Below are 17,225 nucleotides of genomic sequence, written 5' to 3' on the forward strand. Positions count from 1 at the left end.
AAACACAGTGCCATTTTGAGTACCAGTTCTGATTGGTGGTTTCTGTTTTGTTTCCTGTGCCTGAGTGCTTCTTGGCATCTTGCCTAATTCACCAAGTCACTTTAGAACTAAGGTTTTGCTTGACTCTTGCCAGCCCTGCTCCCACCCAAACAGCTGAAATCCTCCCACCAAACCCCAGAATAAGCTCACCAGCTAACTGACTTTCCCAAGTCACCTTAACATCCACCATACTGGTTTGTTGTGAAAATAAAACCAGTAATGTCTGTAAATTGTCCAGCATGATGCCTGGCGAATGGTATTTCCATTCCCTTCTGAGTAATGTCCTAGTTGGGACACCTTTGCTATTTTATGTTACTACCACCTACACCCTCCATACACACCCAGACGTGTGGACTAAAGCTTTCTTGAAACACCAGCCATTTTCTGTCGGGCTGTTCTCTACTGCCTGTGCTCTGCCTAGAATAGCATCGCTACCTGCACCAGCAGCTGGCTCTGTTCCTGGGTCGCCCGCTCCATCTCTCCAGTGGGAGGATCGCATTTCCCGTCCTGGCCCCTCCCAGGTTGCAGCTTCCTGATGACTTGTCCTGAAATAGGATACTAGGAACTCTGAGTCTGGAAAAGAGAAAGCTTGGGGAAACAGAGCTGTTTTCTAATATTTGAAGACTTGACTCATAAACAAGGAATTTAGATCAGAGTTTCTGTACATTTTATGCCCTTTGGTGGTCCCGTGAAGCTTATGGATGCTTTCTTAGAATAATGTTTTTAAATGCACAAACTATAACACATAGGATTACCAGGAAACCAATTTATTCAACTATAGCTACCAAAATATTTTTAAAACAAATTTGTGATACAGCAACATATATGATTTTTTCATCAGCACAATAAAGAATAAGAAGTAGCAACAGGCCTAATAATCTCTAAAACTGCAAAATTATGCTGTCAACGGTATTTCAAGGTTTCTGGAACAACTGGAATGTGATATGAAAATATGTGTGATTTCTCTTGTTGACAAAGTCATAGGGAATTGTTAAGAACTGCTGAGGTTTGCTGCCTCCATTCATAACTGAAGGAAATCTAACTTTAGTTACAGATAAATAAAAATAAAGATGTCATTTTTTTTTTCTCACTGAAGTTCACAGACCCCTGAAATCTATGCATAGACACCCTTGTCCATGCCTTCCCCTCACCCACCCATGTAAGGATTGTAAAGACCCAATACTAGACTCATTCTGTGCCATTCAAGACAGGAGAACAGGCTCAGCAGGTTCATGAAATCTAGAAAGACAGATTTCAGTTCAGCACAATGAAGAATCTCCTAACAATTAAAAGTCCTCAAAAATAATGGCCACTTTGTGAAGGAATGAGTTTTTCATCACTAGAAACTATTCAAAAGAGACTGAAACAATTAAGTTAGGATTTCTGTATTGGAAATGCAACTGGGACCTTATTTACACAAAATACATTGTGTACAATGTTTTCTAGAGATGGGCATTGCAGTAGGCCTGCTAACGTTTGCCAGGCATGGTGCAAAGTGTTTTATGTTCATCAACACTTTCAGTTCTAGCAGAGTACTGGGAGGGAGGCATTATCCCTTGAATATTAGCTCAGTTATTTAAAAATATCTCAACTGGGCCAAACATTCCTGAGGTGGAATTCAAATCAAGGTCTTTCAGGCCCCAAGGTAGTTTCCATCTATAAAATGGAGTTAATAACACCTGCTTAGAGGGTTGCTATGAAGACTTCAGAAATAATATATGCCAAGTGCATATGTCAGATTATCAAGGATAATACTATTCTAAGTACTTTACATGTATTAATTCATTTCATCTTCACAGCAACTCTAAGAGGTAAATGATTTTATCAACCCCACTTTACAGATGAGAAAACAGAGGCACTAAGATGTTGAATAGCTTGACAAAAGCTCTACAACCAGTAACTGGATTTAAACCTGGGCAGTCCAACTCCTGAGTCTGTGCTGGAAACCACTGGTTACACTGCACCCCAACATGGTACTTGCAATTAATTTTATGCATATTTAAGATTTCTCTCCCCAATCAGGCAGCTACTGTGAAATCGAGTCTCCCTAAAACTGAGTTTCTCTGCCAAGTTTATGATTAACCTCTCTGGCCAAAACTTTATTCCCTTTCCTGTCCTACACCTGTATCCCCCTCAAGACTGAAGAGTATCAAAGAAAGGAGGGATTGAAACCCAGCAGGACCCTGTGGGAACTTCCTTGGTACAAAAACCCCTCTGTATCCTCTGTCTCTTGTTTGTAGGGAAAAAAAGAAAAAAGGCTTTAGTTTCCTAGGTCTTCCCCAAGTTTCAAAGAGCAGACTCAAGCAGTCAGTGATCAGGACAAGAGTCACAGGGCTCCCAGTTCCTCCTGAAGGGATATAGATAACAATCTGCTGCATATCTTTGAATTGCTCTACAGAAACAAAGATCCCCTCCTGCCCCCAGCCACACACACAACCTGGCAGGAGATGGTGACTATATGCTGACTGCAAGCACGCAGACCCCAGACTGAAACCAGAAGGTTGAGATTCTTGAAACATCATCCTATTATCTCACCACCAACCAAGAAGAAGAAGGACTGCGAGCTGATCACGCATCCTACGTCCCTCTCCCATAACACTGTCTTTAAAACCCTTGCCTGAAAGCCCCTGGGGTGTTTGGGTCTTTTGAGCATGAGTCACCTGTACTCCTTGCTGGCACCTGCAAAAAGTGCCGACCTTTATTCACCACAACCCAGTGGTAAAAAATGGAACTGCCTTAGTAAAACTAGGATTGTCTGGGGTATACAAATTCAAACTAGGCCTGCAATTTTGTTCATCACTGCATAACCCATAAATGTTCTATGTTGAAGATTTCTGACTGTCATCCTAATCTATGTTTACTCCACATGCTCGTATCAAAGTAGGGAAGAGAGAGAGAGTTTCTCACTTCTTGATTCTTATTCCTTCATTCTATCAGGGCTGTTAGATGAGTCACAAACAAATGACCCAGAGCCAAAGCAAAAACCAGTGGGCAGGACTCCTCCTACCTGACTCTGCCTTTAAGGGAGATCAGCAACAAATGTGTCAGCTTTATCTGAGTCCCTCTGCCAAACAAGAATCATTACAAAGGACCTTACCATTGCACTGGTAGATTTCTCTCCTGTTGCCCTCTTGCCATATATTCCTTGTTCTTTCACCTCCATCTGAGGGGCACAGCAAGGAGGACTAGAAAAGAATGCAAAAATGTAAAAATTTCCAAATAATAAAATGAAAGAATAAGACTTTTTAGGATCCATCCCTGTCAGTTTGACTCAGACGGAACCAATTTGTTCTGCCTCTGTTTCCTGGTTCTCTTAATCATTCATATTATTATATTGTTAATCTCTGAGGACTTTTTCTTCATGGGTGGTCACTGACAATGTACTCCGGGGAAAAAACAAGATCCACCCACTCTCAGGGAAGCTTCGTAAACTGCCGTTTGGTGTCTTGCTAAGCTAGGTCCTGCAGTGGACCCCAGGATGGTGATTCACAAGCTGAGATTTATGACTTGCTATGCTCAAAAAGACAAGCAAAAAATATTTATTTCCGTCCTTTCTCTCAGGAAGTCATCTGAGTCACTCACATGTCTCTCTTGGTATTTAAAAGATTATAGTTTTCTATGTCTATGAGTCTGTTTCTGTTTTGTAAATAGATTCATTTGCATTATTTTTTAGATTCCATGTAAAAGTGATATCACATAGTGTTTGTCTTTCTTTGTCTGATTTACTTCACTCACTACGATATTCTCTAGTACCATCCATGTTGCTGCAAATGGCAATATTTCATTCTTTTTTATAGCTGAGTAATCACGTATGGGGAGTGGGGGAAGGACATATTAGGAGTGTGGGATTGACAGATACACACTACTATAAATAAAACAGATAAGCAACAAAGATTTACTCTATAGCACAAGAAATAACACTCAATATCTTATAATAAACTATAATGGAAAATAATCTGAAATAAAACATATATGTAACTGAATCAGTTTACTATACACCTGAAACTAACACAATATTGGGAATCAACTCTATCTCAATAAAAAGAGGCTATAGTTTTGAGTAATCATATAGCAATCTTCACAAATAGGTATAGACTGATAGACAAAAGTTAGATTTGGCTGAGATAATTGCTCCACTTACTAAGCCCGCTACTTGCAGTATGTTAATCAGTCACATACATTCTCTCATTTGATATTTATAAGATGCTATGAGATATTAATATTTATGGCCCCCATTTTATATGAATGAACAAAATAAGCAAAGTGATTGTGCAATTTACCAAACAGCTTGCCACAGTAAGTGGTGGAACTGGAATTCAACTTATGTCTGTCAGAGTCCAGAGCTCAAGTTCTTAACCCTCTGTTTTCAATCATCAGGGAACTTTCGCAATAACTCAAGGCAGGCCACTGGCAAGCGCTGCTGAAATACTTGGTTTACAGCTATGCACTGAAGCCCTCTATCCACCTATAAAAAAATGTACCCCAAGCTACTTTTCCTCATACCCTCTGTGTCTTAAAATCCTTTCAGAAAATGCTGTTAATATTTACTGAGCACCCTCCATGTGCTGGTTAGTGCAAGGAGAGTTATTTTTAGCAAGAAGAAAAGTCTTTCCTAGAGGTCATTTTCATAAATGCAGCAGACTGGCTGAGTCTGGCTGAAGTCACTGGGGTGAGGATCTGAATGGGGGCTCTGTCCCGGTGACACCGAAGGCACACCCTATAGTACACATCTCCAGGGTCTCCTAAAAGGAGGGAGACCATGAGGCCAAGTAAGCACTGGGGGAAGAATTTGGATTCCAATAACCAGATTCAGATTGCTCACTATTTTTGAAAAGGGTATTCAATCACCGGTGGACAATATTCTCCTTAAGGACTTTTCTTCTAGAAAAATATTTTTAGTGCTTCCAGCTGTTTCTTGACCTTCTGGTCAGCTCTTCACAATCAAAAATAACCATTTAGGGGACTGCCAGAAGTTGCTCAGGTAATTTTTGTTAGTTCAAGTCCCTTTTGCTTAAGCTGCCTGTGGCTGCTTTGCCAAAGGATTGTTTCATTAATAAACACTGGGTTTTACCTATTAACCTATTAGCAGTCAGAAGTCCAGAAATTATATAGGGCACTTGGCAGTGATTACTGTAGTAAGAAGCATTTTATGGGAATTTATTCTCTTTTTTAAAAAGAAATATAAACACTGAAATCTGCTAAAATAAAAAGAGGAAATCTTAGATTGGCCGAATTGGAGGATTTTCATGTTTTTATATTTCACGCCGTCATTTTGACTTCAGTTTGCAAATCCTTAGAAGTCTTTAGATAGAAACAATTAAGAAGAAAACCTTTTCAGTGAGCCAGAGAAGCATTTTAGTATTTGTACTAGTTTATTTTTAATTTCTTGCTTATAAAAACTATGAAAGATTTTTTAAAAATAAGACATACTAATGGCTGATAAACACCAAAAAAGTGTTCTATCTAATTTGTGCAAAATGTGTAAAAGGTAAACTTCAATCTTCTACCTGTAAATTAAAAATAAGAGAATGAGATGAGAGAGAAAGAGAGAGAGAACACCAATGGTTGCAGTGGAGTGGTTCTTATTCCATGGTGAGTTTAAGTTGAAACAATCTTTCTGACAAATTACTTAGCAAGTTGTATAAAATCCTTAAAAAGGTTATATTCTCAGCCAATAATATAGCTTCTAAAAGTCCATTCTAAGAAAACAGTTGCGATGGAATCAAAGATCTACATACAAACACACTGATTACCACCAGGTCAGGAGGAGAGGATTCCTAGCCGCACATGCTCCTGAGGGGCCTAACTGGTCTACCAAGAAATTCAGTGCTGACAGCCATCTTGTGTATTGATCTGAAGAACATTTAGACATGAAGCTAAAAAAAACTGGGGGTCAAGGCTTTGCTCTGGCCCCCTTATCTACTGGCTGACTCTAGAAAATTATCTTTTTAGTCTGCTATTTAACATTTTCATCTGCAGCATTAAAATACTCATTAAGATCACCAGTCTGTGTTGATTCCCATCTCTACTATATACTAGCTAAGTGAACTTGAGTAAACCTCTGTGCCTCTATTTTTCCATCTGTGAAATGGGGATGGTGATAGTTCCTACCATTTAGAGTTGTCTTGAGGACTAATTGTGTTATTTGTAAAGCTGGCTTGTCAGTGCTTGGCATTCATCAAGCACTATTTTACACTGTGTTAAATGAATCTGCACAGTGAGGACAATAATCTCTCTTTCACCAAACTGATGGAAGGAGTGCATGGGATGACATATGTGGATGTATTCCATAAACTACAACACCTGATCCAAGTATTATGCCATTATTAATGAGACAGTTGGAACTAATGTCAATAATCTTAGAACTGTATGGAAGAAAATCTTTCACCTTCTAGAAATCGTATGTAGGAGTGGTAACTGACTTACCAAACTAGAGAACATCAAAATTTAATTCTGCGTAGGTCAGACAAAAACTGGTCCAAGAATGGAGCTGGGGTTAGGAGCAATGTCACTGAGAAAAAATGAGTCTGATAGATTGTCAGATGTGTTGACCATGTCAGAGGGGTTTTACAGACAAAAGCTGTGGCAGGAAGGAAATGTAATGTAGAATGTATGTAGAACAGATAAGATTTATATTTATGGCCATAATAATCTAAGAATCTAATGTTAATTACGTTATGAGTAATTTAATCTAATACAGGTTATAGAACTATATTTGAGGCATTAGAATTGGAAAAGCATGTGTGAATGGGGAGGGTAGGGTGATGAGATAGAATTAAGTCCTTATCTTTCATAATAGGAGGTTGTTCAGAATCTACTGAGACATAAAAGTAAGAGTCAGACAGATAAAGATCACAATACCAACTTCCCTACTGAGAGACAAGATTTGGGCCAGATTTGGGGGAAAGTGTTCCTAGGGAGTAGAGTGAGGATGTGGGGAATAGAGATAGAGAAAGGAAAAGAGCCAGTAAATAATGTGTCAATGAGCCCAGTCCCCCTGGGTACCTTCCGGGAAACCATGTGGAACCCACCTTAGAATCATCCCACCAGAGAACAAGAAGTCTCGTCCCACTAGTTGAAGATGGTGTTGACCCCTCGGCACTTTTGCTAGTAGTACAACTAAAAGCGCCTATGGAGAAGCGAAGAGATGCAGGGGCTGTCAGCAGGATGGGAGCTGTCACTACAGCCACAGCAGGTGAGCTTAGAGGTAACTGGCCGGGGGGGGGGGGGGGGGGGGGGGGGGGAGTGGGTAACAGATTCTGTCAAATAGAAGCTGCAGTGAAGCATGAAGGGTGAGCTTCCTAATATTTCTACTGAGTTGGGCTGACTCAGCTGCTCGATCATCGGCCTCATGCACAGGCAGCCTCTGCCCCAGTACACTCACGGAATGGGAGAGCAGAGCAGAAGGCACCTTGCCTGAAGTAGGCGCATCCAAGAGAAAGAGGAGGGGGCTGAGGTGGGCCTGCTCCCTAGCCAGGTAAGTCACTCCACCCTGGAGGAGGGAGTTAGGGAGGAGAGAGAGCCAGGGAGAGTTAACTAACATCTTCCACACGGAAACCAAAGGCCCGGGAAATGGGAGGCCCCGCAGAAATCAGCATATAAAAGCTAATACAGAAATTTCAAGAAGGAGGGAGGGAGGGAGGAAGGAAGAAAGGAAGGGAGGGAGGGAGGGAGGGAGGAAGGAGGAAGGAAGGAAAACAGTATTCATGTGTTACTTCAGATTATTAAGGTAGATGCCAGATAAAGGAAGTTATATATTGAGAAATGGTAATCAGGACTGGGGGGAATAGAAGAGGGCAGCTCTCTCTCATATAGGCTTAGTCATACTATTGGACTATTTTAATCTGATATATTACATATTATATTTGATACATATATTATTTTGATTAAAATTTAAACATTTAATTTGAAAAAACTATGACAGACCCACCACAGTAAGAGGTAAAAAAAAGTTTTAAAAACTGATATGACAGAATAATCCTAATTTTAAAAAATTTACACAAGTAGTTTTTACTATTATAACCAAGAGAATATAAATACATACTAAAAATACTTTAAAAATAAAGAAAAGATGAGATAGAATAACTAGTATGTCGGTTCTGCATATTTCTACACTAAAGTATTCGAAAGCATTTTATAATTAGTTCTAAGGAGTAACAATGAAAATAAATTTAAGAACACGAGTAGTTATGCTATGCTAGTTCAAACACCCCTGCTTGATTGAAATGTCTGGGGCCCATTGGGATGTAAATAATACACGTCAGGTACCAATGTGAAATGCGAGAAACTCTGGATTTGGAGTAAAAAACAAAACAAAACTAGATTGGAGTTTGGGCTCAGCTAACCACTAACTCTAATGTTGTTTAAGTTCCGCAACAGCACTGAGCCTTGGTTTTCCTCTGTGAAAAAGGGGAAATAATTGACCTCACAGAATTATTGTTGAAATGAAGTGAAATAATGTACGAAAGCACTGTAAACAGCTCTGTGCATATGGAGGCATGAATAGGTATATATTTTACATTATTCTTTAAATATTAGATTTTAAAACAAAAAAAGCTAACTACAGATAACTTAAGAGAAAAATCATGAAGGAACATTTTAAATGTTTTTTAGAAAGTATATTTTAACTTAAGGTTTATTTGTAGATAAGTATTACCATCCCTAAGTGCTGGCTAGTACCATCGCATACTTGTAACAATCCTGTGTTTTTTAGCTTACTTTTTTTTTTTTTTTTTATCAGATTATGAAAGTAACACAGGCCTACTAATATATCCACAAGTGTATGTTCCAAAAAGTAACTTCTAATGAGCACCAATAAGCAGGTGCACAGTAATTTAACATCTTATCGTTAATAGGTTGCTCTCAACTCTTCAGTATTATAATTAACCTGGATTCAATATGCTCCTATGTAAATTGTTACACCCTGAGTCCTAATTGCATATTTACTCATCTGTTTCCCCCACTGGACAATAAACTTTGTGAGAGACTATTCCTTCTTTGCCACTGTTACTTAGCACCTAGTATTTTGCCTGGCTCACAGTATCTACATACATAAATATGTGTTGTGGGAATGCACAAAGGAATGAATGAATGGATACTGGTATTTCCCCACAGAAGTCAAGGGGTATTGCAGAGGAGCCTAAGAAAATGAGATAAACTTTATTAAATTCCTTTGCGTGTTTTAAACTTTATCATCTTTTAGTCTGCACTACTTTTACTGTTTTTATTGTTACCATAAACCAGAGCAATAAGAAAAAGACGTTTGAGAAGCATTCGGTAGGACATGGTATGGGAGAGAGGGGTACAAGACACTTCTTCCTCTCCTAGACACTGGCAAACAAGCTCTATTTATGTCTGCCTTGGCAAGGACAAAGTTTTCCCCTCAATGCACTCTTCTGCAGTGGATTTACGTAGCTGTTTCAAAGCAGGAAGGAAAAAGAGTAAAAAGAATGGCTGTGGGGGAGGGGAAATTATGGGAGGAAAACACGTTTCTCATTCTCGGCTTAAAGTATAAGTTAGAAGTACACAAAGGGGAGTTTATGGAAAGAAATGCAGAACGCAGCATTGACTACCTCTGTATACTTAAGTTTTATGCTTGAGGCCAACAAAAATGTCTATTTGCTAAAATCAGGATATAGTGTGCTGTTCCAGAGTAGCACATTGAAACCACTCTAGAGGTTAGACAGTCTTGGAGGCATGTATATTACAGGAAGAGTGCAATATTAGGGTAATTTCTGGCTTAAAAGGGCACAGAGAAACATTTTGGGTGATGGAAATAGTTCCTACCTATCTTGTTTGGAGTGGTGGTTACCTGGTGTATACAATTAAACTGAACACTTCAAACCGAACACTTAAGATCTCTATGCATTTTACTGAATGTAAATTATACCTCAGTTAAAAAATTAAATAACAAGAGTTTTTCTGGTTGCAAAAATAACATACATTTCATTCCAGAGAGTTTAGAAAATACAGACAAGCACAAAGAAGGAAATAAAAATTACCTGGATTTTTACTGCCTGGTCATAATCACCCTTAACATTTGGGTCATTGTTATCTGATTTTCCATTATTGCACCATTCCAGGGATGAGGTTACCTGAGAAAGCAATAGTTATCATGATATGGACATAAGCAACTAATGACTGCTTATAAAGTTCGTCCCCACCCAAACATCCTCCAGCTTTACACCAGCTTCCATCCCCACCCATCCTGTCAAAGGGCTTGTCAGGCAGCTGTTCCCTGAACGTTGGATATAAACATCCACAAATGGAATGGAAATCTAATCGAATGTGGATTGTGAATTTTTTAAAACAAAATATGTTTCATAAAGTCAGTAAACATAATGTTAGAAAACTGCTGGGTCACGTCAAAGCCATGGGAAAGGGAGGAGGGAGACCTGATGTGCATGTACTGAGAGAAAATAAGCAGTGATGATGATAAGCACTTCAAAAGGGAGCGATTTGATCATCAAAGACTAAAAGAAGCCTTTGGAAAACAATGAAGCCCTCAAATTATTTTTGTTACAGAAGTTGTGATAGTACCACAAAAATCAAACATACAGTAGTGAAGAAGGTTGTATCATATTGTCATACAATTTTATCCAAAAGAAAAGCCAAAATATCAACATTTTAAAAGTTAATTCCCAAACATTTAAAAAAACGATTTTCTGTAACACAGCTTCTTGAATAGTAATGTGCATAGGAATCACTTGAAAATCTTGCTAAAATGCAGGTTATGATTCAATTATATTGGAGGAGGGGCCCTAGATTCTGCATTTCTAACAAGCTCTGCTTGCTGATATGATTGGTCTTTGGACTTTACTTTGAACACTTAAGACTGTAAAGCCATGATTTCAGTAGATTCACTTTAAATGGCCTTTCTCCAATAGTCATTATCTTTGAGTATTGAAATGCTCCATCCTTCCGGCTATTTCTAACTTAACTCTTCCAGCTATATGCAATACATGGTTCTCACATTACAAACAAAATCCCCTGGAGGGCTTGTTTAACTGTAGATTGTTGGGCCCCACACCCAGAGTTTCTCTCTTGGTAAACCTGAGGTGGGGTCTGAAAATCTGCCAGTCTAACTAGTTCCCATGTGATGCTAATGCTGCTGGTCCTGGGGCCATACTCTGTGGACCACTGGCTTAGAGTGATTGCAAATAGCTCCAGGGAGTTGCTTGCAATACCTGAATTACACATTCTGCAACATTTGCACATCAAAGAGGAAAATAGACATTGTATGGCCCAAATGAATAAGCCCCAAACATGAAACTGTCTGAATGTTCCTGGTAGTCACTGAATTCAGTGATCCAGCTCATTGCCCAAGGGTTCAGCTTGCCTTTGTGTGTGTATATCAGTGGTCACCAACTCTTTTGACTTCAAAATCATTTTTATTAATGGTTTTTAAAATCATTTTGTATCATATTAATTATATTTCTAGAGAGAGCAATGAGATTACATATGTTAAATCTGCTTAGATTATCAATTGCTTTATCTCACTTTGGTTCACAAAGGATTCTCTCTCACTTCACAAGTAGTGGCTCAGCCATCATCAAATTGATTGTGCTTGCGTTATTGGACTATGCTATGTATCTGTACACACATATATTAGTATAAATGGCTCACCACAAACAGTTTCTTTATGTGGATCCTTTCAGGCAATCCTCTCATTTTGAGAGGATTATTTAGTTAAAATTAGATAATACAACCTGTAAATCCACTTCCAGCATTTGTAACCTGCAATACAACGCAACGGGCAAAAAACAAACAGTTTAAGTCTACACTATAAATCCCTCCCTTTTGAGGAGCTCCCACTCAGGATATCACAAATCTTTAATCACTACTCTTAGTATTGTTATTCTGTAGACAGTGTGTCACCTAACTGCATTTTCCTCCAGCACACAGGTTTGCTATTGGTCCAGAGTGGTATCATGGGACACTGTGTCAGATGCCGCAGGAGGAAGTAGAGTAGTGATTAAGCCCTCCAAATCTCTAAAGCCAGTCTAGCTTAGATCCTGGATCCACCACCTGCCATAGTCTGTGGTCTTGAGCATAGTCTGTAACTGGATCATTCCATGCCTCAGTTTCCTTATCAGTAAAACAGGAGTAATAATGTTAGAACATATTTCACAGTGTTGTCATCGTGAAACGCAAGTAAGTTAATATGAGTAAAGCATTTAGAACAGACCCTGGCAACAATTAAGAACTCAATAAACATTAGCTATTTTATTAAGCCCGGAACAATGAGTGGGAAGTCAGAAGACCTGGGTTCAAGCCTTGGCTCTGTCACTAATTAGATGTATGACTTTAAACAAGCCATTTAACTTTTCTGAGCTTCATTTGCAAAACAATGCTCACAATCCCTGCTTTGCCAACCAGACAGAGTTGTGGTCTCAAATAAAATAGTACATGTAAAGGTGCTTCGAAAGTGTAAAGCACTATGTACAAGTAAGAGCCCTTTATAGTTGTATTTCTCTTTTATTTTAATACGTATATGTGATCTGAAATGTTTTATAGCACAGAAGCATGATCAAAGCAGAAAAGTGTTCTTAGTGAATACGTTTCTTACATTCCGTAGTCACTCATTTAGCAGTTCATTAAAACATCTTTTTTTCCTGAAATTTAAAATTTAACTTACTGGAACACAATTTCTAGAGTAACTTTTCCTCCGCTAAAAAAAAAAAAAAGTGAAACATCTGGCCATCTTCCTAGTCTTAATTTTCTAGCTCTATGGTGTGGCATAAGAATGCTGGCTTTGTGAACAGAAGACTAACGTAAGTCCCTTGGGAGCTGTGTAACCTTGCACAAGTCACTTTAAAATGCTCTAGGCTTCCATTTTATCATGGAGATAATGGTGATTACCCAGGAGACCTCCCCGGGCAGGGCCTGGAGAGTAATGAAATACAAAGTTCACAGTTACCATGGATGAGAGACAACATCAGATAACATCAGCCCAGGAATGCATCAAGCCCACGAATTGGTGATTTTTTTTTTTTCTGTAAAAGACTAGACAGTGACTGTCTTAATGTTTTGTAGGCCATAAGCCTCTGTCACAAATACCCAACTCTGCCATTGTTGCACAAAAGCAACCGTAGACAATATATAAACAAATGGTGTGGCTGTGTTCTAATAAAACTTTCTTTCTGGATACTGAAGTTTGATTTTCCTATAGATTTTACATGAAATCTTCTTTTGATTTTTTTCCTAATCATTTAATTTGCTATTCTTAGCACAAAAACAAGCAGTGAGCTGAAACTGGCCTGTGGGCCATAGTTTGCCAACCCTTGTCTAGCACTATGCCTGGCCCGTAGCAGGCAACGGCAGCTAGTATGAGGCACAGAGTTGCCTTATAAACTGATAATCTATTGGCAACTTTGTTTATTCTCTATCATGCCTTAAAGACTATCAGCTCTTGTCCTATCATCACATTTGTGCTCTCTCAGTACCTCAGGAGATAATTCATCTAGAATTGTGGACCTGGCATTATCAAAATCATTCATTTGAGCTCTTACTAAGTCTTTATGTATGTCTAATTTTAATTCCGTTTTTTAATAAAATATTAAGAATCTTTTTCTAAGTAAAAAAACCAGTAATGCTCATTCTAAAATTCTCAGAAAATAGAGAAGAGTAGAAATAATAAAGATCTCTCATAGTCATACCATCCAAATCAGTTCCTGCTTAGTTATGTTTTATGTCTTCCCCTCTGAAGGACATTTTTCATTATTATTATTATTATTATTATTATTATTATTATTATTATTATTATAGCAACAGTTAAGTAGTTATACTTTCTCTGCCATCTGTCAGCATTACATCATTTTCTGGCTCCAAACACAGTGTTGTTTTTTTTTTTCTTAAACTGAATTGTTTTTGTTATCCTCAACTTCAGCTGGTTCTGCGCTTCTCCCTCACGTGTATGGTAGTTATGCACACCTCTGTCTGTCATCAGCATATATCTCAGAGCTCAGTCTCTTCAGCCACACGTTTCTTTAGTATTTTCTTCTTCATCAGCATTATATGTGATTATAATTTCTTACAGCCTGTTTCCCTAGCCACATCCACCTAAGGGTAAAATGAAGCCATATTAACTATAATAAACACTATTTTTTTTCTGATTTTCACCCCAACCTTCTGCTGTGGAACTTCTAGCTACTCTCCCTCAAAGTCGCATCCAGTTGTCTCTGGGAAGCTCACGGGTGGCATGACACATGTGCTCGTAAACAAGTAGTGTCAGTTATCACGTGGGTCTGCCATGATTCTCTCCTACCCTGGCTCCTCTCCGTGATCCCTGCTGCCAAAGCCTCTGCTGCCTATGAAATTACCTGATAGTGCCCGACCACTGCCACTACTGCAGGTGATACCCATGCTAAGCGTATTGTCTTCTAACACTACAAACTACGGAAATCCCTCCCACTCTTGAAACTGGTTCCCACTGCTGCAGAGTGAGGAGGCCTCAATTGTTGCCACAACCATCAGGGCTGGCCTCCACTGGAGACTCACTGAATGTTAAACTTGAGGATGGAGCAGCTTCTAGAGTCCTTAATGCGCAGAGGCCATGCTGCACCAAAGTGGGATCAAGGCTTTTCTCCTCTGTATGTTAGCATCGACAGATGAGCAGCAAAACAGGATTGTCTTGTGATCCTAGCATCTTACAGAATTATTGAAACAGAGCTTTCATTTCTTGTAGTCCCCTCTCCCTAGAACTCCAACATGGGTTTATAGAGGGTGGGCCAGAGGCTAAATCTGAGAGATAGACACCGTGCAGTACTAATTTCCCCTCCCATCTGGCCAGTTACTGGCCCAAACTTAAAAGCCCTATTTTCTCTTCCTTTATAATGAATTCTTTCCCAGGAGACTCCTCTCCCCTTCATGAACAATAATGGATGACTCATGCCATGACACTACACATGCAGGCATGTCTGAATCATGCCAATGGTGATCAAAATTCAGGTTCAAGCCAGAATCGTCCACTCCATCAGAATTCCACCCCTCGGGCTCTCTCATTCTTCTTAATCTCTTGCCTATTTTAAATGATGTTGGTCACAAAACCATAGTTGTCTTTACTCTGGGCTTTTAGAAATCTGTTTTTCTAAAATCTCCCATATGTTTTTGTGGTGGACATCTGTTGTTTTTGCAAGTCTCCTCAAGAACATTGCTCCATCAAGTCTGTCTTCACTCTCCTACATCAGCAGTTTCCTTTCTCCACTCCATCATTCTATCAACATATAAATTTCTCCCACTTAAACAAAACAAAACAAAACAAACAAATAAAACTTCTCTTGATAGCCCTCTTTTACCAACTGCCCCATTTCTCTACTCCTTCTTATCACAAAACACATAGAAATAAATTGGGTTGTTTTTGTTTTTAATACTTGCAGTCTCCAAATTCCTTTCTTCTCGTTCTCCCTTGAACAGATTCCAATAGGGCTTTTTCACCTTTACACCATTGAAACTGCTCCTGTCAAGCCCTCTGTGTAGTCAAACCCAAAGGTCAGTCCTTATTTTCACTTGACCTCCCCTCATTTGACAGAGTGATTTTCTTTCTCCTTGAAGTATTTTATTCTCTTTGCTTCCAGGATATCTCATTCTCTTAGATTCCCTCATATTTGGATTGACTGCTTCTTCTCAGCCTCCAGTCTCCTTTGCTGATTCCTTATCATTACCCTGACATCTAAACACTGAAGTATCTGTTCTTGGAACACTTATCTTCTGTACTCTCTCTCCTTCAATGGTCTCATCCAGTCTCATAGTGTTAAATACCATCTATATACTAATAACTCTGCAGCCAGGAACTTTCACTTGAATTCCACACTCATACATCCAACTGTCCATCAACATCTCCAATCTGAATCATAATAAATGCCTCAGATTTAGTACAGTGGAACTCTGTCTTCCTACAAACCTACTGCTCCCACAGTTTTCTCCATATTAGTTAATGGCAACTCCAGGCTTCTAATCACTTGTGAAAAACCTCAGACTTAGTCCTTGACTTCTCTCACTTTTCCCTTCCCTCAATTCACTGCCTTTAAAATAGTTGCAGAATCTGACCTCTTTTAACCAGGTCCACTGTTATCACTTTGGTTTAAACCATTAATATCTCTAATCTGGATTATTGCACTAATCTCTTATCTAATCTCCTGCTTTCTCCCTTTGATCTACATTTTTAAATGTTAGCTAGATCATGTTGCTACCCTGCTCAAGCTTTCCAGTGGCTTCTCAACTCACAGTAAAATCAGGGTCAATAGCCTACGAGACATTTTACAATCTTTGACCTCACCTGCTCTCCTCTGGCTCCCTGTGCAAGGTACAAACCCACACATGCACTGCTCTTCCCTCTCCCTCTCTACCTGGATATCCACAGAGCTCATTCTCTCATCTGCTTTGGTGCGTATGTTGCCTTCTCAATAAGGCTTTGTCTGATAACCCTACATAAAATTGCAGCACCCCTCCTCCTCAGCAATCTCTATTCCCCTCCCCTGGGGAATATTTTCCTTCACAGCACATATAACTACCTGAAATATCACATATGTTATTAATGTAGCTGTTTATTGTTTCTCTCTCTCACCCAACTGGTCCAATAGAGCAAGAATTTTTGTCTGTATTAGTCACTGGAATATATACTTGGAATCTAAAATAGGCACACATATACTAGGCACTCAGTAAACATTTGTTGAATGAATGAATGAATCCCCAGCACCTTCAATTCTTATAGTGGAACCTTAATTTTTCTTCATGGAACTGTTCCTTTTCAGTTCATTCATGCTGACTTTACCTCCTGAGTTTCAGAGCTAGTATGTTCCTGGTATATACCTACTCCCATGCCCCACACAGGTGACATTATCGGCTTAGGGATGGGCCCATAATGCAGGCCTATCTAATGATGCTCAAATCCAAGACTTTCTGGAAACTACTGAAAAAGAGATGCTCTATTTCTAAAGAAGTTGCTAGCCTCATGGGACATAAGCTCAGAGCTACTGGAGGTCATCTTGCCAGTATGAGAGGTGACCCTGTCTTGAGAATGAAGCCAGCACACAGGAAAGAAACTAATACCAATAGAGAAATACTGATTTCTGATGACTTCATTTGAAAACCTGGATCCAACTGTGCCTGAGTCAATTTGAATTGGATTCCTGCCAATTATAACTAAAAGAATACTAACAAATTCAGGCTCTGCTCCCAGTGTCCAA

General features: G+C 39.1%; 1 protein-coding gene across 3 annotated transcripts in view; it reads right to left on the minus strand.

Annotated features, from left to right (window-relative positions):
- Positions 1-17,225, minus strand: part of ZDHHC17 (zDHHC palmitoyltransferase 17) — a 194,533-nt gene that overhangs the window by 135,513 nt on the left and 41,795 nt on the right. Inside the window, exons 2-4 of one of the 3 annotated variants that reach the window (XM_074375373.1) lie at positions 10,041-10,133; positions 3,137-3,224; positions 475-584 (exon numbers count right to left, since the gene is read on the minus strand). In XM_074375373.1, the coding sequence (XP_074231474.1) occupies positions 475-516 (42 nt within the window). In that variant the 5' untranslated portion in view covers positions 517-584; positions 3,137-3,224; positions 10,041-10,133. Of the gene's footprint in view, positions 1-474; positions 585-3,136; positions 3,225-7,070; positions 7,097-10,040; positions 10,134-17,225 lie in introns of those variants that run through there. The other 2 variants (XM_074375372.1, XM_074375370.1) reach the window with 2 other exon arrangements.

The sequence above is a fragment of the Camelus bactrianus genome, chromosome 12, assembly GCF_048773025.1.
Source record: "Camelus bactrianus isolate YW-2024 breed Bactrian camel chromosome 12, ASM4877302v1, whole genome shotgun sequence".
Classification (NCBI taxonomy): Eukaryota; Metazoa; Chordata; class Mammalia; order Artiodactyla; family Camelidae; genus Camelus; species Camelus bactrianus.